The sequence below is a fragment of the Marmota monax genome, unplaced genomic scaffold (assembly GCF_021218885.2).
Source record: "Marmota monax isolate L192 unplaced genomic scaffold, Marmota_monax_Labrador192_F-V1.1 WCK01_AAM20220418_F8-fsc00009, whole genome shotgun sequence".
Taxonomy (NCBI): Eukaryota; Metazoa; Chordata; class Mammalia; order Rodentia; family Sciuridae; genus Marmota; species Marmota monax.
The window spans coordinates 28910904-28936471 of NW_026694710.1; the positions used below are offsets into that span (position 1 = coordinate 28910904).

General features: G+C 57.7%; 1 protein-coding gene across 9 annotated transcripts in view; it reads left to right on the forward strand.

The window, feature by feature from the left end:
* Gak (cyclin G associated kinase) overlaps positions 1–25568 on the forward strand; it is a 46876-nt gene that overhangs the window by 17574 nt on the left and 3734 nt on the right. For 4 of the 9 annotated variants that reach the window (XM_046423756.1, XM_046423760.1, XM_046423763.2 and 1 more), the window contains 18 exons: positions 606–695; positions 1544–1679; positions 1990–2102; positions 3574–3664; positions 4798–4921; positions 9809–9858; positions 10240–10388; positions 10915–11037; positions 11661–11794; positions 14480–14674; positions 14791–14908; positions 15181–15260; positions 19049–19242; positions 20052–20198; positions 21055–21480; positions 21806–21982; positions 22904–23026; positions 24219–24335. In XM_046423756.1, the coding sequence (XP_046279712.1) occupies positions 606–695; positions 1544–1679; positions 1990–2102; positions 3574–3664; positions 4798–4921; positions 9809–9858; positions 10240–10388; positions 10915–11037; positions 11661–11794; positions 14480–14674; positions 14791–14908; positions 15181–15260; positions 19049–19242; positions 20052–20198; positions 21055–21480; positions 21806–21982; positions 22904–23026; positions 24219–24335 (2587 nt within the window). The remainder of the gene's footprint in view (positions 1–605; positions 696–1543; positions 1680–1989; positions 2103–3573; positions 3665–4797; positions 4922–9808; positions 9859–10239; positions 10389–10914; positions 11038–11660; positions 11795–14479; positions 14675–14790; positions 14909–15180; positions 15261–19048; positions 19243–20051; positions 20199–21054; positions 21481–21805; positions 21983–22903; positions 23027–24218; positions 24336–25568) is intronic. The other 5 variants (XM_046423758.1, XM_046423757.1, XM_046423759.1 and 2 more) reach the window with 5 other exon arrangements.

Genomic DNA, 25568 nt, shown 5'->3' on the forward strand with positions numbered 1-25568 from the left:
TCCCTGTGGCATCTGTGACTTGGGGGTGGCTGTATGCTTGAGCCTTGCACTGAGACTCACATTTCCTGTGCTGTGGGGGTGTGGCCCTCTTAAGTGTATGGGGCTCAGTTTTTAGACCTGGCCAACCAATACACGTGGTCACTTCTCTTGTTACAGAGGTTTTTGTGTCCACACTAGTGTCCATGTGGAAGCTTCCGTCACACAACACCCCAGCTCACATGGCCCTCCTGTGGCCGGTCTGCATGTAGTGCCTGGAGTGGGCTCAGCCCACTGAGATGTGCCTCTCCTGCGCAGACAGCAGGGTCCTGTTAAAAGTGGGTGACCAAGGCCTCTGGGACTCCATGGCAGGACAGGGCACCACCTAGCCTGTGGTAGAGTTTAAAAAGTTGCAGGGTTTGTTGTTGTATAGACCAGATGGACAGAATGCTTTGTTTTATTGGTTTACTCTTATGTGGTGCTAAGGATCAAACCCAGTGCCTCATACATGGTAGGCAAACGCTCTGCCACTGAGCGACAGCCCCAGCCCATGTTGCAGGGTTTTGATGTGAAACAAAAAGTAAGGCTTACACGTAACTTTGCTCTGAAATACTTGTGTTTTTCTTCAGATCACGAGGAACACCACACCCATGTACAGAACCCCAGAAATCGTAGACCTGTACTCCAACTTCCCCATCGGAGAGAAGCAGGACATCTGGGTGAGGCTGATTGCCTAGTGGCACCTGGTTTGAGCAGGCCTGCAGACCCAGCAACCCTTGTCCCCTGGGCCTCCTCCTTTCCTTTTGTCCTGGTCTGCTGAAGAGCACTGGTGACGCCTTCTGGGGGAACCCAGTTGAGCAGAGCCAGCTGGGGGTCAGTGGGCTCCAAGGCAGCACAGACGGCAGGCATTGGGGGGGTCTGCCTGGCCTAAGCTCCGGGTCAGGTGAGCCCAGGGCTCCCTGTTCCTCTCCAGGGCCTTGCCACCTGGACTGAGGGTGGCCATGCTGCACTTACATGGTGGACAGGAGGCCTGTGTGACTTGGAGGCTGGGTCTCTCCCCCGAGCAGCAAGCAGCCAGCTACCCAGCCACTGTTGTGGCTACGAATCCTTGGCAGCTGCGCGGCGAGGTCCTCCCTGGTGCCCAGTGGCCCAATTCATGTCCCTGTGCTTTAGCTGTGTAGGTTTTTATTATTATTGTTATTATTGTTATTTTAACATTCATTTTTTAGTTGAAGGTGGACACAATACCTTTTTTTTTTTCCATGTGGTGCTGAGGATCGAACCCAGTGCCTCATGCATGCTAGGCTAGTGCTGTACCTCTGAGCCCCAGCCCCAGCCCTAGCTGTATGGTTTTGAGGGACCTTTTGATCTGAAAATGAGAGTTTGGTGCTTCAATCCTGCAGCCTGGACATTTCTTGTGTCGGGTAGGGTGGAAAGGGCTAGGCTTCCTGTGGGGCGGGACCAAGAGCATGAAAGGGGTCCCTGAGGAAAGGGCTGCTCCTCTGCCCTACTCAACCCATGCCCAGGTCCCCTGGCCTGGCCCGCCTCAGCTTTGCTCTCCCTGCAGGCCCTGGGCTGCATCCTGTACCTGCTGTGTTTCCGGCAGCACCCTTTTGAGGATGGTGCAAAGCTTCGCATAGTCAACGGGAAGTACTCCATCCCCGGGGACGACTCTCGGTACACCATCTTCCACAGCCTCATTCGTAAGTTCCCCTCAGGCTGGTGGGTGCAGGGGCCTGGGTGAGGAGCCTCTCCATTGGGCCGTGATGCCCCTCACCTGCTGCCCACAGCTCCTGCACTGGTGCTTTCCCATGGAACCCCAGCCTCTGCCCCACTGAACTTGCGACACTCTAGCACCTTTCTGATAACTTGGTTCAGCTTTATGGTTGTGCTTTGCTTTGCTGCTCTCCCTTGCTCCCAGAGTTGGCACTCTGGTGTTAACCAGGTGAGAGTCAGCCGTGCTCTGCCCTGGAGCCGACATGGGGTCCAGTGGGCTGCTTTGCTCTGCCTCAGGTGCCATGCTGAGGGTCAACCCTGAGGAACGGCTGTCCATCACAGAGGTGGTCCGCCAGCTACAGGAGATGGCTGCAGCCAGGAATCTGAACCCCAAGGCACCCATCACAGAGGTAAGGGTGTCCTGCCACTGCTCTGTGTGCAGTTCCAGGTCCTCGTGGGCTAGCAGCTATTGTGCAGGCTGGAGTCCTGCTGCAGCCAGGTTTAAGACCCAGGCACTGCATTGGTCCTGACTCTGGAGCCCTGATGCTCTGCGCACGCTTTAGGCCCAAGGGTCACTCCATCAAAACTATCTGGTGGTTCTTGCCCAGATTCTGCTGATGTGTGTTGTTTTCTGCATGTCACAGTTTCTGGGGTCAAGTGTCCTTCTGTGGCTTTATGATCACGTCCAGTCTCCACCCACAGCTGGCTCACATGGCTTTGGGACTGTCCAGGCCCCAGCCAGCTGTTGGGCTGAGGCTCCTCCCTGTGGCTACATACCCAGGAAAGTGGGCAGGTCAGGAGGGCCCTGGCGCTTAGCTGCAGGACTCTTCCTGAGGTAGCCATGAGGTCTGCCCATACCTCTGGGAGTGGGACCCGTCTGCAGCTCAGGGCTCAGGCCAGACTTCACCCCTCCACTCTGGCTCTGCCTCCTGTGAAGGCGAGGCCCTGTCCTCTTTGCTTTCTGGTTGTCTGTCAGCTCCTTGTGTCTCTCACAGCTGGAAGCATGGTTTTCCAGGGGCTGTCAAAGCAGGGCGTGTGGTGGGATGGTGCTGTCTGTGCTGCTGGGGGTGGTACAGGGCACGGGAGTTCTGCTGGCCTGCATGCTCACCCAGGACCCCAGGAGGGAGTTGGGCATAGGAGGCTGAGGTTTATGATTCATATGTTGGGGAGCAGCAGGAAATAGGGCAGGGCTAGTGGAGGGGTGCCAGGGAGGAAGTCCTGAAGGTCTGAGGTGGCCGATTGGTGGCACTGAGGGCCTCAGTGAGAAATTTTTGTGGAGGTAGGATGGCTGGTCTGTTTCGAAGAGAAGAGCTGACAGGCATGTCTACACCTCTCGGTGACTGCTCTGTGGCCAGGGCAACTCCGGGCCCCAGCAGAGTATGCTGCAGGCCGTGGAGGTTATAGAGGCCAGGTGGCATGTAGGGGCCATGGGCCTCACTCTCCATGGGGTGTGCACTGAGGAGGTGCACTGGTCCATGGGGACTCCAAGCACACTCTGACTTTTGGGCTTACAAGGCTGTCACACTGCTTCTTGGGGCCCACTCCCCAAGCGGGGCTGCGCCGTGGTGGAGGGAACAGCCCTAGCCCGGGCACCCAGATGCCTGTGCCTCTCGTCTGCATGCACCATGCATCTGCCTCCCGTGGTTGGGTGGATAGGGAAGAAGCTGGAGAGGCGGGGAGGGCGCTCAGCCAGGTGTGGGTTGAGGCCGACAGCCACTTCCTCCCCATGCTGAGTGTTTTGGGGCTACAGTGGCCTGCCCTCCACCTAGACCTTTAGCAGGCAGAAGAGCAGCTTAGTGCAGGGCCGCGTGTTTAAGCTGAGGCAGGTGCATAACAGTCTGGCTCCCCAGGGCGCCAACGCCATGCTGTTGGTTCCTATAGCTGCTGGAGCAGAATGGAGGCTGTGGGAACCCAGGGCCATCCCGAGTGCCACCCCCCGCCGGAGGCCCTGTGAGCAGTGGCTACAGTGGAGGTGAGTACTTGTGTCCACTGTCCACCCCCTGTTGTGCGCTGGACACCTGGCACATATTGAGATGGAGCCCCAACTCCCTCTCCTGTGGGACTTTTAGCCTGGTGGTGAGAGACAGACGACAAGGCTTGGTCCCCGCACTCCCCGAGCCTCATGGCTCAGCTGAGCTCATGCACGCAAGGTGTGGTGTGGGCTCCTGGGAGTGGGGCAAGGTCCAGGAGAGGCCAGGCATAGGTCTCCAGGGTCCTGTCCCAGGGGTGGTCAGCACCTGGATCCAGCTCATGACCAGGGTCATCCTGGGGCCAGGCTCCTAGGTGCAGCTGACTTCAGTCTCCAGCTTTCCCAGAAGTCAGTCTGACACTCTGCGGCCCAAAGCCACCTACACCACCAGTGTCTGGGCTATCTTACACAGCCCGAGGCTACAGGGAAACTGGCTTCCTTGAAATAGGGATCTTCCAGGGTCCCTCCCGGGACCTGAGGACAGGGGCAGAGTGGGGAGTAGAGCTGGGCTGCGGGAGAGATTGCAGGGCTGAGGGCCACCTGTGCCCATGGCTTGAGTTGCCATGTGCTAGAGCATGGCCTTCTACCTGGTGCAGAGTGGGCTTCTGTGAGCGTATCTGTGGGGGCCTGGGCCTGGGGGAGAGGGGAGGGTGCTGGGGCAGGGACATGGGCACATGCTGGCCATGGGCCAAGCCCCCCGCCCAGTCCTCTTGGTCTCCTGAGGAGAGGGTGTGGCCCCACCAGCTGGCTTCCCTGTGTTTGGGCACTCCAGATCCACCCCACGGGGCCCAGCAGGTGCAGTGTGGTAGCCATGTGGACCTGGAGCCTGGTCGCATCCACACCTGCACACTGAAGCCTGTGAGTTCTCGCTCCAGGACCTGTGCTCTCAGGGTCCACTTTGGTCAGCCTCCACTTTTTGACTTCACAGCCGGGGTGGCGTGGCCTCTGCCCACGGTGCCACAGAGGGTAGAGCTCCAGCTGCAAGCCCTGCCTCTGGACTGGGGGGATAGCTGTCAGACTGCTAGGGCCCAGGCAGGCGTACTCCTGGGTGTGGGCTGGGCCAGCAGCGCCTCCCAGGGCCCACACACCTCCGTGCTGCAGGCACCCTCACACACCACGCCCTGCCTGTCCTGCAGGCCTGGCACTGGCTGAGTACGACCAGCCTCACGGTGGGCTCCTGGACATCCTGCGGGGTGGGACCGAGCGACTCTTCACTAACCTCAAGGACACCTCCTCCAAGGTCATCCAGTCTGTTGCTAAGTAAGTGTGGTTTATGCCCCATCTGTCCCCAGTGCCAAGGGCAGAGTCACAGGCAGACTCAGAGTGAGCCCAGCACCACGGAGCTGGGGAAGCCCATGCATAGACTCCTGCTGGGACTGGCCCTGGGCTTGGGCTGTGCCCAGCCTGGGCCCCTTGCCCTAGTCCCCAACACACTGTCACATTGTTTTTCTGGGTGTATGACAGGTGAAGTGACTGTAAGGCATAATGTTCCCTCATCGATGAGGTCTCCTAGCCACATGGCTTGAGCACGTGGTCATAGAGCACCACTGCAGGCCAGGGACGCCCCAGAGTACAGCCCCATGTCCAGGGCTCAGCCCTGCTGGCCCTGGTCCCCATACTGCTTCTGCTGGCTGCTCGGGTGCTGTTGAGGGAGCACTGAGGAACCATGCTGTGTGTGGGCATCAGGACCAGCCCCGTCCTCCACACTCTGCAGGCGTGGGGCTTTCTGGCCTCCTTTTATTTGTTCATTCTGTGTGCCATGATGCCTTGGTGTGCACAGGTGTTCTCAGCCCAGGCAGGGACAGGTGTCCACATGTACACGTGTGTATGTGCTTGCATGTGTGCATGTCTGCCTGGGGTGCATGCTTGAATTGGACACTGTCCTGCAGACGCCGTGTGTGAGATGAACTTTAGAAGTGGCAGCAAGCTCCTCTGTGTGTGTGTGGTGCTGGGGTGGACCCTAGGCCCCTGTGCGTGCCAGGCATCCCCAGCTTGCTTCTTCATTTTTTGGTTCTTCCCACTGAAGGGGCCCAGGTGTGGGGATGGGTGGCGGTGGCCCTGAGCCCTGAGCTGCTCGCCCATGGCTGCCCTGTCCCAGCAGCTGGAGCCTCGGCTCTTCTCAGTCTGAGGTGCAGGCTGACAACCTTGCACACGTGTCTGATGCTCACACGGCCAGCCCCCAGGTTCACCCGGCAGGGGAGGTTGGGGTTGAGGTGTGGGTGCACCTGATGCCTACGTTGTGCTGGGCCAGGCGTCTTGCTGCCTCTGCTCTGCCCACTGTGCCAGGCAGCCAGGCGTGTGTGTCATCCTGGAGGGGCAGCCAGGCCCTGTGGGTGGGTGGTGCTCCCCCTCAGGTGTGTGGGTCTGCCTTTGCTGTCATCTGTTTAGTGGTGCTGGGACCTGAACTCAGGGCCTCACACATGTTAGGACAGCACCTTACCCCAGAGCCGCATCCCCAGCCCTTTCCATTTTTTTGAGGCAGGGCCTTTCTAAGTTGCCCAGGCTGGCCTGGAACTTGCGACCCTCCTGCCTCAGACTCCTAAGTAGCAAAGATCACAGGCATTTGCCAGCACATACAGCTGGGTTTTTGTTCCTGTTTTCATGCTGATACTAAATGTTCTCTGAACCACTGTGTGTGTGTGTGTGTGTGTGTGTGTGTGTGTGTGTGTAGAAACACATGGCAAATACTTTTTTTAATCCAGTTATACATTATGTGTGTGTGTATTTAGTTGTGAATGGACGTTTATTTATTTATATGTGGTGCTGAGAATCAAACCTGGTGCCTCGCACATGCTAGGCAAGCGCTCTACCACTGAGCCACAGCCACAGCCCCACAGAAAATACTTTGTCCCAGACTGTGGCTTGTGTTAAGTGCCTCGTCCTGCAGCAGCGTCAGAGCATGAGACTTGCCTGTGCTTTGCTGTAGTCTTCTGCTTTTTGTCTTCTTTTGGGAGGTCCTCTCACCCTGAGTTCGCTGGTTGCAAGTAGGTCTAAACAAACTTTTAAAATGTTAAGATTTAGCCAAGCCATTTCATACTGCTTAACAAAGCTTAACAATCATAAATATTTATAGCCCAAACAATGGAGCATCTATATACATCAACCCTTCTCGATATCCAGAATCAAATAGACCACAGCACAATAATACTGGGTAACTTTAACAAGCCTCTGTCATCACTAGATAGATCCTCCAAACAAAAACTAAATAAAGAAGCTGTAGAGGGGCTGGGGTTGTAGCTCAGTACTTGCCTGGCATGTGTAAGGCTCGGGGTTCAATCTTCAGCACTGCATATAAATAAGTAAAATAAAGTTCCATTGAAAATTAAAAATAAAAAACTATAGAATTAAAGAAATACAATAGATAGCTTAGACTTAACAGACATCCATAAAATATTGCATCCATCAATGACTGAATACACTTTCTTCTCAGCAGCATACGGATCCTTTTCTAATATGACCATGTTATATAAGCTGTCACGTATGTTGGCATATAATTGTAATATGACCTTAATATGTTTTTAGCATCTATAGGGTTATTTTGATAGCTCCTTTTCCATTGGTATTAATCTTTCTGTTCTTTTTTTTATTAGACTTGTTTGGTTTTTATCAGATTTTAGCTGTATTATTTCTTCTTTATTTCATATATTTCTGTTCATACTTCAAATATGTGCATTTTATTGTACTTCAATTTTACCTCAATAAAGCTATGGGGAAAAATAAATAGATTAAGCCAGGCACAGTGATGACTCTAATCCCAGCAGCTTGGGAGGTAGAGGCAAAAGGATGTCAAGTTTGAGGCCAGCCTCAGCAACTTAGCAAGACTCTGTCTCAAAATAAAAATTAAAAAGGTCTGACAGAGACAAACCGACATGTTAGAAAAAGGCACCAAAAGCATATATTGGAGAAAAGATAGGCTCTTCAACAAATGGTGCTGGAAAAACTGGAAATACATGTGCAACAAAATGAAACTAAACCTCCATCTCTCACCATGGCACAAAACTCAATTCAAAGTGAATCAAGGACCTAGGAATTAAACCAGAGATCCTGTACCTAATAAAAGAAAAAGTAGGCCCAAATCTCCATCATGTAGGATCAGGCCGTGACTTCCTTAATAAGACTCCCTATAGTAGAAGAATTAAAATAAAAAATCAATAACTGGGATGGATTCTAACTAAAAAGCTTCTTCTCAGCAAAAGAAAAAGTGAGTGAACAGAGAGCCTACAGAATGGGAGCAATTTTTACCCCACACACATCAGATGGAGCACCAATCTCCAGGATATATAAAGAACTCAAAAAACTTAACACCAAAACCCCCCAAATAATCCAGTCAATAAATGGGCCAAGGAACTAAACAGACACTTCTCAGAAGATTACAATCAATCAGCAAATATATGAAAAATGTTCAACATCTCTAGCAGTTAGAGAAATACAAATCAAAACTACTCTAAGATTTCACCTCGCTCCAGTCAGAATGTCAGTTGTCAAGAATACAAACAACAATAAGTGTTGGCGAGGATGTGGGGGGAAAGGCACACTCATACAGTGCTGTTGGGACTGCATATTGGTGCAGCCAATCTGGAAAGCAGTATGGAGTTTCCTTGGAAAACGTGGAATGGAACTACCATTTGATCCAACTATCCCACTCCTCTGTTTATACCCAAAAGATTTAAAAAACAGCATACTACAGGGACACAGCCACATCAATGTTTATAGCGGCATAATTCACAATAACTAAATTGCGGGTCCAACCTAGATACCCTTCAGTGGATGAATGGATAAAGAAAATGAGGTATATATACACAATGGAATATTACTCAGCATTAAAAGAGAATAAAATCCTTGCATTTGTAGTTAAATGGGTGGAGTTGGAAAATATAATGCTAAGTGAAGTAAACCAATCCCCCAAAACCAAATGCCAAATGTCTTCTCTGATATAAAGATGCTGATTCATAATGGGCATGGTGGGGGAATCATGGGAGGAATAGACGAACTTTAGATAGGACAAAGGGGAGGGAGGGGGCAGGAGGATAGGAAAGACGGTGGAATGAGACAGACATTCTTACCCTAGGTACATGTATGAAGACATGAATGGTGTTCAACCAGAGACATGAAAAATTGTGCTCTGTTTGTCTAATATGAATTGAATTGCATTCTGCTGTCGTATATAACTAATTAGAATAAATAAACTAAAAAAAAAACAGGTCTGGGGGCTGGGGCTCAGTGGTAAAGTGCCTGCCTAGCATGTGTGAGGCACTGGGTTTGATCTTTAGCACCACATAAAAATGAACAAAATAAAGGTATTGTGTCTATCTTCAATTAAAAGTATTTAAAAGTGGGGGCTGGCATGTAGCTCAGTGGTGGAGAACCATGGGTCCAACCCCCAGCGTCCTCCACCCCACACACGATGTTAAGATTACTGTGAATACGTCTTGTGTTTGGGCCTCCACCTATCTGGGCCTCGCTCTGTTGACCTCTTGCTGGCTCCCGCTGGTGAGCACCCCTCTGCTGACAACACCTGGGTGCCCGCCCTGGTCTGTGGTGTGCTTGCTTCCCTGCCCAGTTGTGGTGGGTACTGTGGCCCAGCTGCTCTGCAGGCTGACTGGCCTGCTCCTGGTCCCACCTCCCAGAGTGTGTTGGCTGTGCTTGCATAACTGTTTATTGAGTTGGAGTTTAGAATAGGATTGTCACCTTCTCTGTGTCACTGAGGAGTTCTGTCAGCATTCTGTTGGTGCTGTGGAACTGTTCAGAGGACAGTTGGTCTCTAGGAGGTGGCCAGGACCACCGCAGGGTGGGTCTCAGGAGCTTGCAGCTCCCCTCCTGCCTTCCCTCAGTGTCTGCTGGCTCTCTGGTGGCCTGTGTGGCTCCAGGTGTGTCCTGCCCTCAGGCTGCTGGCCTTTGCAGCAGTCTTAACTGTGTTCACATCTTGTTCAAGATCAGCCTCCAACACTCAGGAAAGTGGTAAGGTGGCTAAAGGCCCTGTTGGGCCTGCCTCGCCGCTTCCTGTTCACCTCTGGTTAGGTATTAGCTCCACACACGCAGAACCCTGCGCGCACACACCTGCTGGTGGGGTGCGCCTACAGCAAGAGTGCCCTGGGGTGACTGCCACGTGCTTCCTGCAGTAACCTCATGCTCTTCTTCCAATTCCAGCTATGCCAAGGGTGACCTGGACATATCCTACATCACATCTAGAATTGCTGGTATGTTGGCCAGGGTAGCCTCTGGCCCTCCCCGACATGCGCCCCCAGGAGGCTCCCAGAGGCACTGCAGGCAGGGCCCTGTGTCCACACACCTCCAGCTCTGCCTGCAGCTCCGATGCCAGGCTGCACATCTGGAATGTGGCTCTCCAGGCACAAAATAACCAGAAGTGTCTCCTGATGCCTGGGCACCCTGCTGGCACCCCTGCGAGGGAAAGCCTCCTGGAGCCCCCGTGGCTGTTCTGTGGTGTCTCCCATAGGGGTGGTCTTTGCACCTTGGTTAGCAGCCCAGGTCAGGCATCCCCAAAGGCCAGGAGGCCAGAGGGCAACTGGGAAAGCTGCAGGAGGCTGCCTGGCTGGAGGCTGACAGGCTGCTCTCTTCAGTGATGTCCTTCCCAGCTGAAGGCGTGGAGTCAGCCATCAAGAATAACATTGAGGACGTGCGGCTGTTCCTGGACGCCAAGCACCCAGGGCACTATGCTGTCTACAACTTGTCCCCACGAACCTACCGGGCCTCCAAGTTCCACAACCGGGTCAGTGTCCCCTGCTCATCATGGCATGACCCTGGTGGCTGTTCCCCACTTAACACAGGTTCAGGTGGTGATGAGCCACCTGGCTGCGATCCTGCACTGACCTGTCTCACCCATGTAGCCTGCAGGTGACCAGGGCTTGGGACAGGTGGGCTGTGGCAGGAGCCCAGGGTCTTAGAGAGCCAGGGGGCTAGGGGTCACTGTGTCATCAGACCAGGTGTCCCTACCTTGCTGCTCCTGACCTCCAGGGCAGTGTGGCCATGAGCTCCTGTGTTGAACATGTGCTAAACAGGTGTCACATGTTCGGGCTGACCCAAAGCACAGGAAAAGGTGTCCCAGGAGTTGTGTCCTGTGGCACACAGTCCAGGGTCACAGGTCCACTGCACATGAACATCAACTGAGGAGGGCCTTGGGCACCTTCTCAACACACCTCAGAGAAGCACAGTGCGGCACATGGTGGGCACGAGTGAGGCGCGGGCCAGTACACAGCACCAGCGCATGAGCTGAGCCGAGCCGGCCCCTCCTACAGGTCTCCGAGTGCGGCTGGGCAGCCAGGCGGGCCCCACACCTGCACAGCCTGTACACCACCTGCAGGAACATGCACTCCTGGCTGCGGCAGGACCACAGGAACGTCTGTGTTGTGCACTGTATGGTGAGTCGGAGGGGCCGGCTCGGCTGTGCTCCTGCTCTCCACCAGAACTGGCCTGCTGGAAATGGAGCAGGCACTGTTCCCTGGGTGGGGCAGGCAGCAAGCCGAGGGGTTCCTGCCCCAGGGCACACGGACTGCCCAGTGGGGTGACTCCTGCCTGTGGAAGAGCGCTTGGTGAGGGCATCCCTGGGCACCGTGACCTGTGCATCCTGCATCAAGTCTCTGCCTGGTCATGGCCATGCCCACCTCCTCCTCTGCTCGGGTGTCTGGGTCTGCAGAGTGAGGGAGCATCTGTGAGCTTTCCCCAGGGCATGACACTACAGGAAGCACTCAGGGCTCATGCCAGGGACAGTGCTGGCAGATTCAGGGAAAGGGGTTGAGTCTGTGGGGCCGTGGGTCAAGCTTGAGATTGTGTGGGATGGTGGCCGCAGGAGCTGGCCAGTTGTGCTTGTCTGGCCAGTTGTGCTCGTTCTCTGCCGGGCTCTATGTTCCTGAACATACCCAAGGTCAGAGGGTGCGTATGTCTGTGCCATGCCTGGCACTCTGTAGTGGGGGAGTCTACAGGAGCCAGCAGAGCCCTCCGCACCATTGGGCAGTCAGGTGAAGGGCCTGTGTCCTCGTCTTAGGATGGGAAAGCTGCGTCCGCTGTGGCCGTGTGCGCCTTCCTGTGCTTCTGCCGTCTCTTCAGCACTGCAGAGGCCGCCGTGTACATGTTCAGCATGAAGCGCTGTCCGCCAGGCATTTGGCCATCTCACAAAAGGTACTGTGTGTTCTTTGCCAAGGTGGTGACCACTGCTCCGTGCTGAGGCGGCGGTGCCCCACTGCCTTGGACCCAGTGTCACCACAGGTGGGCTATTGGGCTTAGAGCCCATCCAAGCAGCTGCTCCCAGGTGGTCAGCACCACAGTGGGTGTGGCTTGGCCTCAGCTGGGACTTGAGGACTGTGAGGGCCCAACCTGTGATGGGCAACTCCCTGTCCAACTCCTGGAACTGGGTCCTGCAGCAGGTGTGTGAGCCTGGGGGACCACATGCCTGCTGTGGGGTGCTGCACCCCCCCCCCCCGGGAGCCTGTGGGCTCTGCTCTGGAGGTGAAGTGGAACATGTGGCCCGTGGTGCTGCAGGTGTGCAGTGCCATGCTCCGCCATGAGTGAGGCGTCGGACGCTGCTGCGCCCTCAGAACACTCCGGCCATGTCCTGTTCTGCATGGGCACCGCACGGGCCCTTCTCTTGTGGCTGGAGGCTGAAGCTGCCTTGTACCTTCCCATCCTCTCTGGGACTTCTGCATTCACCAGTCATGTCTACTGATGTCCACTCTTGCCCGTTCTCCTGCAGTGATAGGGAACCTCTGGATAGCCAGGTCTGAGGAGTCACCCTGTGGTTCGTCTTGATGAGGACCTGGGGCACCTGGAACCTCCTCCTCTCTGTGGATAGCAGAAACCCCCAAGAGTGGGCAGAGCACAGGAGCACAGCCAGCATGGACACTGGGAAGAGGCAGGGCCCAGGCCATTGAGGGACCATGACCTCCCCAACACTCACAGGGCCCCAGAAGCAGGGCCTGCCTCATCTGCTTTCTGCCTAGGACCAGAGCACCATGCAGGGCTTTTCGGCTCCCGGGGCACAGGCCACTTGCTCTCCTGGGTCCTGCGTGTTGGGACCTACTATGCACGAGTTGGGACAGGGAGGGACTCTGGGCACCCCAGCAGCACCCCAGCGATGTTCAGGGTGCTGCTCCTGACAGTGGGCCCCACCTTCATGCCCCAGCTGGCCAGATGCGAGGTGTGTCAGCACTGCTAGGGCAGTAAGAGCCGTGCTGTCAGGCAGACGTGCTGAGCACCAGGTCGATACAGGCCCAGTGTGCTGCCTGACGAGGCAGAGGCGAGGGCAGAGCCTCTGGGGCCATAGCCCAGGAGGGCCCTTGCCCCCTTGGAGGTCCTTCTGCCATGTGCCTGGCACAGACCCTGCCTGAGCTTTCCTTCTGGAAGGGATGAATGGGGCCAAGCACCACACTTTCATGCTGGGGAGCTGGCAACAGCCCACCGGTTGCCGAGCCCTGGGAAGGCAGGATGTGAGGTGGGAGCTCCAGGGCACAGAACCCAAGGGGGCTGTGTGCAGATTCCACTCTGCTGAGGAGTGAGCTGGGGGCTTGCTGACAGGTCACACTGCCCAGCGGATAGCAGAAGCCAAGAGACCAGGAGCTGCTGGCCTGTTGCAGGCAGCCGGACACACACAGTGCATCCCACTGTAAGGGGGAGAGCAGAGGATAGATACACCAAAGAGAAGCCCAGGAGTCTCCGAGCTGACGACAGACTCCCAGCCTCATGACACTGCAGGACCAGAACCCAGACAGGAAGACCCGTCTCAGCTCAGACTGCTGCAGACTGACACGCGGGTGCCGTGTGTGGGGGCTGTGGCAGGTCCACAAAAGAAAAGGAACAGAAGCATGAAGATGTGTTGTTAAGGCTGGGCATGGCTCCCTGCAGTGCCTGCCTCACACACGAAGCCCTGGCTTCTAACCCCAGCGCAGCTGACTGACCCAGGAGAAGGCTGAAGGACAGAAGGAAAATGAGCAGAGAGCTGACGGGGCGAGCGGGGACTGCTGCCGGCACAGCAGCACTCAGCTCCGGGCCAGCCGAGAATGGCTGGGAGGGCCAGCTCCATGTGAGCAGTGTGCTTGTCCCTTACGGCCCTTGGGTCAGGAGCCCGAGCACCAGGGCAGGTCCCTCGCAGGCCACGCAGGCTGCATCCAGATAGTGAGCTGCATTCTCACCAGGAGGGCCGTGCTCCTACCCAGAGGACTCCTGGGCCCTGGCACCATGGGCAGCATCTGCTTGCTCTGGCTGAAAGGCCTTGTCCTGCTTCCAGCCATCAGCTGGTAGCCACAGTCCTCGTGCTGCTACACCCCAAGGAGAGCCTGTGCAGTGCGGGTGATGGACCCAGTTGCTGGCCTGGGGCTCCCGTGGAGGGGCAGCGTGGAGGCTCCCACAGAAGCACTCCCTGGGAGAAGGTGGAGGAGCTGTGTCGGCACTGGACAGAGGACACAGGAGTTGGCATGGCAGGACCCAGCACTCACCTCTGGCCCAGGTGGCAGGCCGAGAATATGTCACCAGCAGCAGAGACCTTCCCCAAGGGCACAGGGCATGTTCAACAGTCACGCACGTTAGCTCAGCAAGTCAGAAAGGTCGAAGTCACATGAAGTGTGTTCTCAGGCCACCGCGGGGCAGAACCTAGGGGTCGGGAGCAGGAGGGTGTCCAGCACAGTCTTCAGCACTGCTGGGTCAGACAACGTCCAAGTAACCCGAGACTCGGGGGTCCTGAGGACGATTTAGAAATGTTTTGAACTGAATGACAATTACAGCTCTCAATCTGAGGAGCAGCTGAAACTTCAAGGGAAATTTATGGCATTAAATGGAAAAGAACAAAGGTCTGGCGGTGACTTGTCCCCCCAGGTACATCGAGTACGTGTGTGACATGGTGGCGGAGGAGCCCATCACGCCGCACAGCAAGCCGATGCTGGTGAAGGCTGTCGTCATGACGCCGGTGCCGCTGTTCAGCAAGCAGAGAAGCGGCTGTAGACCCTTCTGCGAGGTCTACGTGGGGGACGAGCGTGTGGCCACCACATCCCAGGAGTATGACAGGATGCGGTAAGAGTGCAGTGGGGCTGCAGGTGCCAGGGAGGCGGTGTGGCTTGGAGTGCTGGGTCCTGGGGGGCCTTGGGGTCTCTGCTGTGTTTGCTGGTGAGCCAGTTCTGTCCCCTCAGGGAGTTCAGGAGCGAGGACGGCAAGGCGGTCATCCCCCTGGGCACAACGGTGCAAGGGGACGTGCTCCTCATCATTTACCATGCCAGGTCCACACTGGGGGGCCGGCTGCAGGCCAAGGTGAGTGCCGTGGGGAGGGGAGCTGTGTGCAGGCCCCCGGCCGCGGGGCAGTGGTGCCCTCCACGCTGCACCAGGCAAGGGGAGCCAGGCTCCCAGGTCGGGTTTCCCTGGGTGCTGGGCTGCGTGCTTCACACTGGGCCTGCCGCATGGCCCTGGGGCCATCCGGGCCTGGCCACACACAGCCTCTTTCCCCACGCCCATCACTGGCTGCGAGGACAGGTGGTCTGCCCCAAGGCCAGACTGCACCCTCAGCTGCTTTCACCTTCTTGCAGATGGCCTCCATGAAGATGTTCCAGATTCAGTTCCACACTGGCTTCGTGCCTCGGAACGCCACCACCGTGAAATTTGCAAAGTACGTTGGTGTCAGGCTGCACTGCTGCTCGGGAGGCGGGCTGGACCCAGAGCTGTTGGTTAAGCACCCACCCAGTGGTCTGCCCAGAGAAGACTGGCAGGTGTGGTGCTATGAGGGGTGTCCTGGCACTACAGCATGTCCTGCTCCTGAGCTCTGGGGCCTGGCGGCTTCTGCTTTGTGCCAGCTGCCTAGGGACTGGCTCTGTGCATTTCTGTTAAAACGTGACCATTTGCAGCTGGACGTGTGGCCAGGTGAGTGGGCTTTGGTCACCTGTGTTGAGCACCTGCTCTGTGCACAGTGCTCTGCAGGGTGCTGAGCCAAGGGACAGGTGGTGGAAGGTGCAGGCTGCTTTTAGGCAACACTTACTGCCACCCACTCACGGGGCCAGGTGGCAGGCGTCACTCTGCATTTAGATAGAAAGCACAGACCCCATGGGCACTTGGAGATGTGGTATGTGGGTCTGGCTGACGGGCTCCGCACCACGGGCACTCTTGCTGGCAGGGGCCTGCCGTGCTCCCTGCCCCTGGCTCTGGGCAGCTCTGCGTCTTGCAGCAGTGCCTCATGCTTCCTGCTCTCTGGAGTGCTGTAGTTCTTCAGCCACCATGGCCTGCTCGCAGAAGTCCTTCCATAGATCGAGACCTTCCATAGAGGAGGGAAGCAGACCTGGGTGATTCAGACGCACGAGTCGGCAAGCAGGACCTAAGAACCGCAGTCAGCACTGCTGTGGTCCGACATCTTCCCCGGCACCCCCAGAACTTGGCCCCCTCCTGAGGGGTTGAGGGGGTGGGTTGAAAGAGGCCGTCAGGGCAGGGCCTAGCTGTTGGAATGGTCTCGTGAGGGCAGAGCGGCTCTCTCCAGGCAAAGCTGGTGCTGCCTCGGGACTGCAGGTCCTCTACTACTTGGGGCCTTCCCAGTGTCCCCACCACCCTTAAGCTCCCCAGCTTCTGGGACGGTGAGGAAACAGAATAAACTTCATTCTTTGCCAGTCATTCTGTTGCAGTGAGAGCAACAGAAAACAGACCAAGACTGTGTGAGAGGAGACAGGAACGGGGGTTTCACCAGGCCTGAATCACGAAGGTGTGGATCCAGGACCGAAGGACAGCAGAGGAGGAGGGGCTCGGGAGATCTTGTACAGCAGGACATAGCAGCTAGGGGAGGCCATCTCCTGGTCACAGCACCAGAGAGGTGAAGACACAGGGACAGGAGACACCGAGCACTCCTGGTGGCTCTCAGGGTAGCAGTGGCTTGCAGGCAGCTGCCATTGGAGCCCTGGAGGCAGGCAGCTTGTGCTGGCTTCAGACTGGAGAGTCAAGGGACCCCTTAGTGAGCACCAAGAGTTGACAGGAGAAAAGGGCACAACAAGAAAGGGGCTGATGCAAGTTAGACCTGCGAGGTGAGGAGACAGAGCCATGGCAGGTGGAGAGCACGGGCGGCCAGCTAAGGGGCCTGGAGATCCGCTGTCCTCCCCAGGCAGGTGGCCCCCACAGGCTGGGCCCCTTGAAGATCCCATACCAAGAAACCCATCCAAGCTGCAGTGGAGTGCCCACAGGAAGGGGGCTGAACAGCACCCTGGGAGTCAATGGCAGGTGAGCTGTGAGGGCCAGTCAGTAGCAGGAGAGTGCCCTCCTGCACCTGAGCACCCAGTGACAACTTCAGAACAGCAGGGTGGACAGACCTGTACACACCACGTTGGTGCTCACTGAAGCTCAGAACGTTTTCACAAGTAGACACCACTGGGGCTTACAGACAACAGTAATGGGAGGTGTCTGCAGTGCCCACGTCAGAGGGCACATCCAGGCTACTTCATTAGGGTGGGTGGGGCTGGCAGGTGCTTCCCGATGAGGGCCCTGGAGGGGCAGTGATCCTGTGGAGAGCTGTTCACAGCCATTAGTGGGTGGGAATGCAAGTGAGAGCATGGGGGCCCTCTGGCCACCAGGGACAATCTGAGCAGGGCTGAGGCCACCAGAGACGGGAGAGGTGGTTGGAGGGGCACCTGCTCCTGGGTACCAAGGGGAGTGGCCACTGCACATGGGGGAGAGCCTGTAGCCCGATCACCCTGAGACCCTACCTCCCAGTCCTTGCAGCTGGGGTCCCATTTCCGGCACCTGGTTCTGTGACACGCAGAACATGCAGCCATGCAGGCACGCGGCTCTGCCATGGGCACCCTGGGTGCTGGTGTTACTGCACCAGCAGGGAGGTGTCAGGCTGGTTGGTGTGTGGGCATGCAGAGGGGAGAGTGGTGTTGCCGTCCAGCGCAGTCAGATGAGCCTGGGGGCTCTGTGCCTGCACCCATGGAGGTTCTGATGGCCCTGACCAAGTGAGGATTCAGGTGGGCTTCAGTGTGCCACACTGCCATGATGAAACACTCAACATTTTTGTTTACCAGCCAGGTGTTGGGGTCCCCTCAGTGCCCCGTTGGAGATGACAAGGCCTGGCCTGACCTCCAGGCCTGTGGGCAGTGACCTGTCATCCAGGGCCCCTGGCCCTGCTGCTCCCACCCTGCTCACAGACCCTCATTGTTCCCTCACCCCCCTGGGGTGAGCTGGGCGTCTCTAGGGCCAGTAGGGCCAGGGCGATTGGGCCAAGCGATGGTGGAGCTGCCCACCATCTGTCCTGGGAGCTGTGTGGCCTTCCCACCTTCTGATGGCAGGTTCTAGCCTGCCCTCACTGTGGCCGCCGGCTCTGTGCTAGCTGTGCTCCTTGGCTGGGCACGTCACCCATTCTGGAGGACTCAGGGTAGAAGGAAGCCTGTGCCACAGAGCCTGCCCACTCTGTCCTGCATTCTCCTGAGCACGAGGTGACTGTCCTGGGCAGGAGGATGCACCTGGCTGTGCATGGTGGCCATGCTTGCTTGCTGGTTTGAGTATAAGTAAAAGTAAATCAGCCCTTGTTCTGCCACCCAACCTCTGTTACCTGGCCTTCCTGGGCAGCCTTGGTGATGGCGGCCCAGGGGCAAGCAGCCCCGTTGTTGCCTGGGTCTTCCAGGATTAGCTGTCACTTCTTTGTGTCTCTATTTTAGTTTCTTGGGGGTTTTACATGTGAAACTGAAGAACGACTATGTGGAGACATTGGGTGGCAGATGGCACGCAGCTGAAGAGTGGCATGTATCCGTGTAGCCCTGGAGTCAAGGAGAGCTCCCTGGAGCACTGTAGAGCCACCGGGTTAGGACAGTCTGTTGCCTGCAGGGCACTCTGCCACCGAGCAGCTATCCCTCTAGTATCTGGGGACTCGCAACCTCCACTTCTTCTCCCTGCCTGTCCCTCTGCCTCCGCCGGGCCCCACAGCAAATTGCATCTGTAATCCCTGGCAGTTGGGCCCCAGAGGTCTTGGTTTTCAGCCTTCTGAGAGTAGTTGGGGGTGTTTGCCAGGGTAGATGGCATGATTTTTAAGAAGTGCATTGACAAACCCAGAGCCCTTGATCTGAACCCTGTGAGTGTCTGCAGAACGTGTACGGTTGGGGGATGAGGGCAGGGCTACACGGGTCCCTTGTGGGTGCCGGGAGCCGCCCTGGAGGGCCTGCCTGAGGGAGTGCACGTTCCCAGGTGCAGGGCTCACTGCGCTGTCTAGCTGTCCTGTATGCTTCAGTCAGTTTCGAGCACACAGACTCAGGAAACACTGGGCCTGGCCCTCTCTGGTAGCAGCAAATGGGAAACCGTTGCCCGGTCTTGGGAGCCCGGGTGGTGATCCTGTGATGCACCAGCCCTTGCCTGCAGGAGTTATGTGTCCCACCATGGACTGGCCAAGCAGGATTTCCCAGACCGTCCTCACTGGTGTACGTTGGCAACTAGGTACGACCTGGACGCATGTGACATCCAAGAGAAGTACCCAGACCTGTTCCAGGTGAGCCTGGATGTTGAGGTGGAGCCCAAGGACAGGCCGAGCCGGGTGGCCCCGCCATGGGAAAGCAGCAGCATGAGGGGGCTGAACCCCAAGATCCTGTTCTCCAGCCGGGAGGAGCAACAGGAAATTCTGTCTAAGTTTGGTAAGACCCCCCATGGGCAGAACGTGGCACTCCAGCTCCCATTGTGCTCCCAGAGTCCAGGAGAGGCCTGCAGAGGCCACGTCCTAACCCAGCCTGCACTGTGCCCAGGCCGTGCACTGCATGGCTGCAGGGGTGGCAAAATGCCGACTTTGGGTGTTGGATGAAGGCTTGGCTGTGCACCAGGGAGGGATCCCAAGGCCTTGTCCTGGGTTCCCACATTGCACCACTCACCTGGCCACCACTGCAGAGCTCCAGCCTGGACCCTCCAGGGAGCCTGGTCTTGGCTAGGCTCCCCAGAGTGAGGTGGTACCGCTCTGCACAGAGCCCTGTAGTCTGCTTTCAGGGTCGCATGGGGCCCACCAGGAGGACTCTCCTCCAGGCTCAAGTTTGTGCCCCCTAGCCAACACAGTTTGTGTGTGTCTGGACACGACCCTGTTAAATGTGACCTGGAGGCTGGGACCATGGTTCTCGGAAGCCCTTGCTCAGCGGGGTATCTCATCTTATTTCAGAGCAGTTCCCCAAAAGTAGTACAAAAGTGCCCGGCAGGTAGGACGTGCCGTGCGGCTCTTGGCAGGCTCCCCCCCCAGCCTTGGCCTTGGCGTGTGTGCTCTGCGCTTTCTCCTCCAGGACAGAGAACCCCCCCTGAGGGGTCTGCATGTGGTGCCGTGTGCATGTGTGCAGGCGTGTGTGGTGCGTGGTGTGCCACAGCGTGAATGGGTCTGCTGGCGCCTGCAGCTACCCCTGCTGCTGCTGCCCTGGCTGGCCCGCGGTCCTGGCTCTGCAGGCCTGACGCCATGCTCTCCTGGCAGGGAAGCCGGAGCTCCCCAGGCAGCCGGGTTCCACGGCTCAGTACGAGGCCGAGGTGGGGTCTCCAGAGGCTGAGCCCTCAGAGTCGGACTCTCCACAGAGCAGCAGCACTGACGCCAGCCACTTCCTCCACACGCTGGACTGGCAGGGTAGGCGCGGCCTGGCCCTCCTCCCTGATGGGGTCCAGCAAGTGCCCAGGGCTCACTGGTCACCATGGCTTTTGTGGCAGTGAGGCTTCATCGCCCACAGGGGTGCACCATCCTGCAAGTGGTCACATGCTGGGTCAGGTGTACTGGCACTTCCCAAGGGGACTGACCAGGGGCAGAGCCATGGCTGCCTCTGGAGGGCAGCAGACACCACCAGCTGGCCTGTTTTAAATGGTTCACAAGCTGAGAACAGTTTCTCTATTTAGAAGAAGCGTAGTGTCCACAAAGCCTAAAATGAGGGTCTGCCTGATAGTGGCCCCTGCCCAGGGAAGCCCAGCGCACAGGAGGAGGCCTCAGCAGGACTCTGAGTCACAGGGGTTCCCATCCTTAACACGGGTGCCTGTGCCCCTTATTGCCCAGAGCCCACACCAGGCTCCCAGGCCCAGCCCTTGATTTCACACCCCCCAGTGACCCTTCCTGACATCCTAGGGAACATCACTGCCACCCAGTGACACTGTCGCCCCCAGAGGTGTCCCCCGCTAGACTGGCTCTCAGAGTCCACCCTGCAGGGGAGTCAGTGGCGCTGGAGAGGCAGCAGGAAGAGGACCTACTGAAGTTGGAGGCAAGGCCTGACCTCTAGCCATGTTGCTTCCCCTGGAGGCTGTGTGGTGCTGGGTGCCAACCTCACCTACTGCCAAACCTTGGGATGTGTTCCCTATCTGTCCCATGCACCAGAGTGGGCATGGAGACCCTGGTGCTGACTGCGGGCTGTGTGGGCCACAGCTGGGGTTCTGTGAAGCCTCTTCTGGCTACAGCAGCCTGGGAGTCCACTGGCCCATGGTCTGTCTGCTTTTCACAGAGGAGAAAGAAGCAGAAACTGGTGTGGAAAATTCCTCTCCCAAGGAGAGTCCGTCTGCCCCAGTTGCAGATGGAGAGGGGAGCGAAGCCTCGGATGAAGAGCAGCAGACCTTCCCTGGTGAAGACACGCCTGGCCTCGCTGCAGGGACTGACCAGGGGGACTTGACACTGCAAGTGGGCTCCTCGGTGGCACCACAGGAGCCCCTGCCACAGGAGGAGGGTGTAGACCTCCTGGGGCTGCACTCGGAGGTGGACCCAGGGCCAGCGCCCCCCTCGCAGGCCCCCTCCAGCAATGCAGACCTGCTCAGCCGCCTTCTTGGAGCGCCCAATAGCACTCCAGAGGGGCCCCCGGACGACCTGCTCCTGGCCAGCCCAACCCCACCCCGGAACACGCAGAGCACCCTGCCAGGAGGGCCCCCTAGCCCTGGTACGCACTTGCATGTCACGTGAATGAATGAGGTCCAGCCTCCTCCTGCGCGGAGTGGGAGCTTCCCTTTGTCTGGAGACCTGGGACAGAACTGCACTCGGGAGAAGCTACTCCTGGCTGCAGGGCGGCTGTCCCCACCAACTCTGCCCTCATGGGAGTAGCTGTATCCCCAGGGTGGCCGTCCTGAGCTGGGGGCCGTGGGGGCCATGCATCCAGGGAAAGCAGTTGGGTGGCTCAGTTTGCATGGCCAAGGCCACCTCCCCATGGAGTGGGAAGGTCTGAAAAAAGAGCCATGGTGGTCCCCAGAAAAAGCCTGTCTCCTCAGCAGACCCATTCGACCCGCTCCGGCCACCATCAGAATCCAGCACGCAGCCCTGCACCGCGCCTGACCTGCTTGGCGAGCTCCTCGGCCCCGACTCCACAGCAGCAGCCGCCTCACCTGTCTTCCCTGCCACCCATAGTGCCCCGCCCCCGTCCTGCAATGCAACCTTCCTGCACTTGGGTGAGCCAGCTTGCCCTTGGGAGCTGAGGGCTGAGGGGTCCTACTTCTTGGTGCCTTTCCCACAGTCCGGGGCTGCTTGGGGGTCTGGCAGGACCTACGGGATCAGGATGAGTTGGTTCCTTCTGATTCTGCCTGAGCTTTCCCCTAAGATCTGGGGCAGGCTCTGGGCCTTGTCTTGCTGCTGCCATAGGCCTTTCAGCAGGACACCTCTGGCCCCACGACCACTGCTGGGAGCCAGAGCGGCCACTCTGCCTGGTGCTTTCATGGGGTGAGGGTGCAGGAGGTAGGATAGGGATTCAGGGACCAGGAGGGCCGGGAAGAGGCAGCTGGAGTATTGGAAGCCAGGGTTTCTGTGTGGAGGTCAGGCGCTGGTGGTAGCAGGAGAGGCCAGCAGAGCTGAGGCAGAAGAACGCCCTTCTCCCTGAGCAGGAGTAACGTGGCCACCGCCTGCTGTGGGCAGCTTGGGGGCCTGCTGCCTGGGGCTCTGGTAGATGTGGGGCTGGGCGGAATAGAGGACTGGCTGTGGGCCCATCGGGGGGACTGTGTATGGCCGTGGACCCCGTCCTCCAGGTGGTGGGCCACTGCGGGCCGAGTGGGCTTTGGAGAGGTGGAAGGTGGGTTTGGGGCTCTGCAGTTGGCTGCAGAGGCAGCAGGGGCTCCAGAGCCCCTCTCAGACTGGTAATGTGCAGCTGCCTGCTGGCTTGGTCCCCTTGGCTGTCCCTGCTCCTCTCACTCTGCTGGTCAGTTTTAGCCATCAGTGGACATGTGATGCATCCTCCCCACCCAGGGGGAAGAGGGTGGCCATCCTAGCTCTCGTGCCCCAGGGTGTGCCGCCACATGGAGTGCTAGGCCAGGCTTGCCTCCCACTCGCTGCCCAGGAGACGAGGCAGACACACCAGCCAAGCTGTCCTGTCTCTATAGGGGGTCTTCCCGCAGAGCCCAGCAAGGTGACAGCCTCCTCCAGCCACCCCGATCTGCTGGGGGGATGGGATACCTGGGCCGAGGCTGCTGTGCCCACGCCAGCCCCCATGTCAGCCGCAGAAGGTAAGGCCACCTGGCCTGGGCTCCGAGGCACCCACCCTGCCTCGGGGACAGGAAGGGTCTGCTGTGCCTGCAGGCTGTGCTCTGCCTGCTCAGCCCCGGGCTACCCTGCTGGGCGCCTGCCCTGCACGCTGGTCCTGCCTTTTCTGGGATGCATGTGCTTCGGAACACAATCCACACCTGTGTGCTGTTGTCTGCCCACTTGGTTCTGGTTCTGCAGCTTTACATTTCCTGCGTCCCATGTTGTGTCTCCTCTGTACCCTGGAGGACTGGTTGAGGCCACCTGCTGTGTGTATCTCGTCCAATGTCACTTGCCCTGTAGGGCTAGGGATTACCTGGGGTGCTCAGGCTGGTGAGGGTCTGTCCTCAGGCAGCACAGGTCCACCTTGCTGACACACTCTGGGCCAGCACCTTCAGTTCACAGGGTCACCGGTGTGTTCACTCTGGGCGCTCATTTACTATCCTAATTGCCCAGACGCAATTCCTGTCCTTGGTTTCTCACCAGAGTTGGATAACCTTTAAGATGTCTCACCATTTAATAGGCCATCCACAGTGCTGTTTAGTTTGTCTCTTAGGGATGATGTCAAATCTTATTTTGTGTTTTTGACTGTTTGTATTTCCCTGAGGGTTATTTCCTATTCTTTGTTTCTTTCCTCATAGGGAATCAATCTTTTGTTGGTTCAGAGCTCTTTATTTAAAAATAGCTGCCATTTGGAATGCATACTATTTCATCAAGGGGGTGTATATAATTGTTCAGCTCATGATTTTGTACTTAAGGTGTTCTCAAGTTTGTGGTATGAGGATATTCTATATTATAGGCAGTATTACATACAGTGTAAGGAATATTTTACATATAGCTAGATTCTAGCAAGTGGTACTGATACAAAATCAGAACACTGCGGACATTCCTTCCTGGTCCTTGGGAGTGAACTCTGAGGTGTTCTCCCTCTTGTAACTTAGCAGAGGCTAGCTTTGAACTTGTTATTCTCTGGAAGGAGCAGCATGAGCAGTGGAGGCAGCCGTGTGAACGTGTGTGTTTTGCGTCTTGGCTATGCCCTGTGCACCCTCCTCCCAGTGTCTGAGGCTTAGGCGCAGCCTGAGCCTAGAGTGGGCCTGCAATACGGGGAGGGAGGAGCAGGACTGGGCAGGTGTGTGCTTCAGCTGGCCACTGCCTAAGGCCGCTTGCTCTCTCCAGGCCCCCTTTTCTCTCCAGGAGGTCAGCCGACCCCGCCTGGCCCGCAGCCCAGCCAGACCAAACCTCAGAGCCTGGACCCCTTCGCTGACCTAGGCGACCTCAGCTCCGGCCTCCAAGGTAATGTGTGTTGCAGGCTGTGTGTGCCTGAAGGAGGTTCAGGCCCATCTACCCATGTGTGTGCTCTGAACCCAGGACCCTGGGACTCCGTCGCCTCCCAGCCCATGTGGGGTCAGCTGATGCCTGGCCCTCAGCTGCAGTGCTGTGCACCTCCCACCTGAAGCCTCACGCCTGCCTCAGGCCCAGCCCATGCCCCGTGCCTCACATCCCCAGCCTGACGCCCATATTGGGCTCAGCTTCTGGGACAGGTCTCCCTGGGGTCCCTGCAACTGCTACCTAGGGCTGGTCTCCTTAGCTTCTGAGAGAGGGGCGGGGACATTTCCCTCTTGTCCCTCGTCGGAGGGGCCTGTGGCGTTCCAGGTGGGAACCTCCTAGGGGTGCTGGTGACTGGTAACGCAACCTGCTCTGCGTCTCCACCACTGGCACCGCAGGTCCTGTCCCCTCCCCAGCTCTCTTCTCTTCCTATGCGCAGTGCTGGTCTCCTGGGCTTCCCTGCCGTGTCCCACCTGTCTCGCTGCTCCTCTGCTCTGGGGAGAGTGCGTGTTATCACCTAGTTCCACGAACTCACCCTGAGTTCCTGGTGTCCACGTCAGGTCATGCTGGCCTAAGGTCCCCAGTGGCCACTGCCTGTGTTTTTGCTTCCTGTGTGGCCTGGGTGCCCTGTGTGAGTGCAGGTGGGACTGTGGGGTGGTACCCTTGGAGAGCACCAGCTCCTGATGCTGCCGGGCCTCATGCCCGGGGAGGACAGCACTTCGAGGGCAGCACCTGCTCTGGACAGAGCTGACTGTCAGCTTGCTGGGGGTGGCCCCTGGGACCTCTCCTCACTTGCCCTCAGAAAGCAGCAGCCCTGAGGGGTTAGAGCTGAGACACCTGCAAGGAGCCTGGATATCCCTGGTCATGGCTGGGCTGGGCATGCCCACTCCTCTGTCCCTGGCAGGGGCTGCGGAGCACAGAGCCTCTCACGTAGCCATGGCCTCTGGCAGGACAGGGATGGCAGTCACAGAGCGCCATGGAAAGCGGGTGGGGTATGGCTGTAGCAGGATGGCAGGAGCCCCAGGAACAAAGCAGCATGGGGACCCCGAGGCCGCGCCTCAGGGCAGAGCAGTAGAGCCACCACCTTGAGGAGGGCGGAGCCCCAACAGGCACACACAGGGCACTGTCAAGAGTCCCCCAGGAGCTGTGGTTTGACCTGCCAAGACCCTGAGGATGAGCACAGTGCCGGTGGTCTAGAGT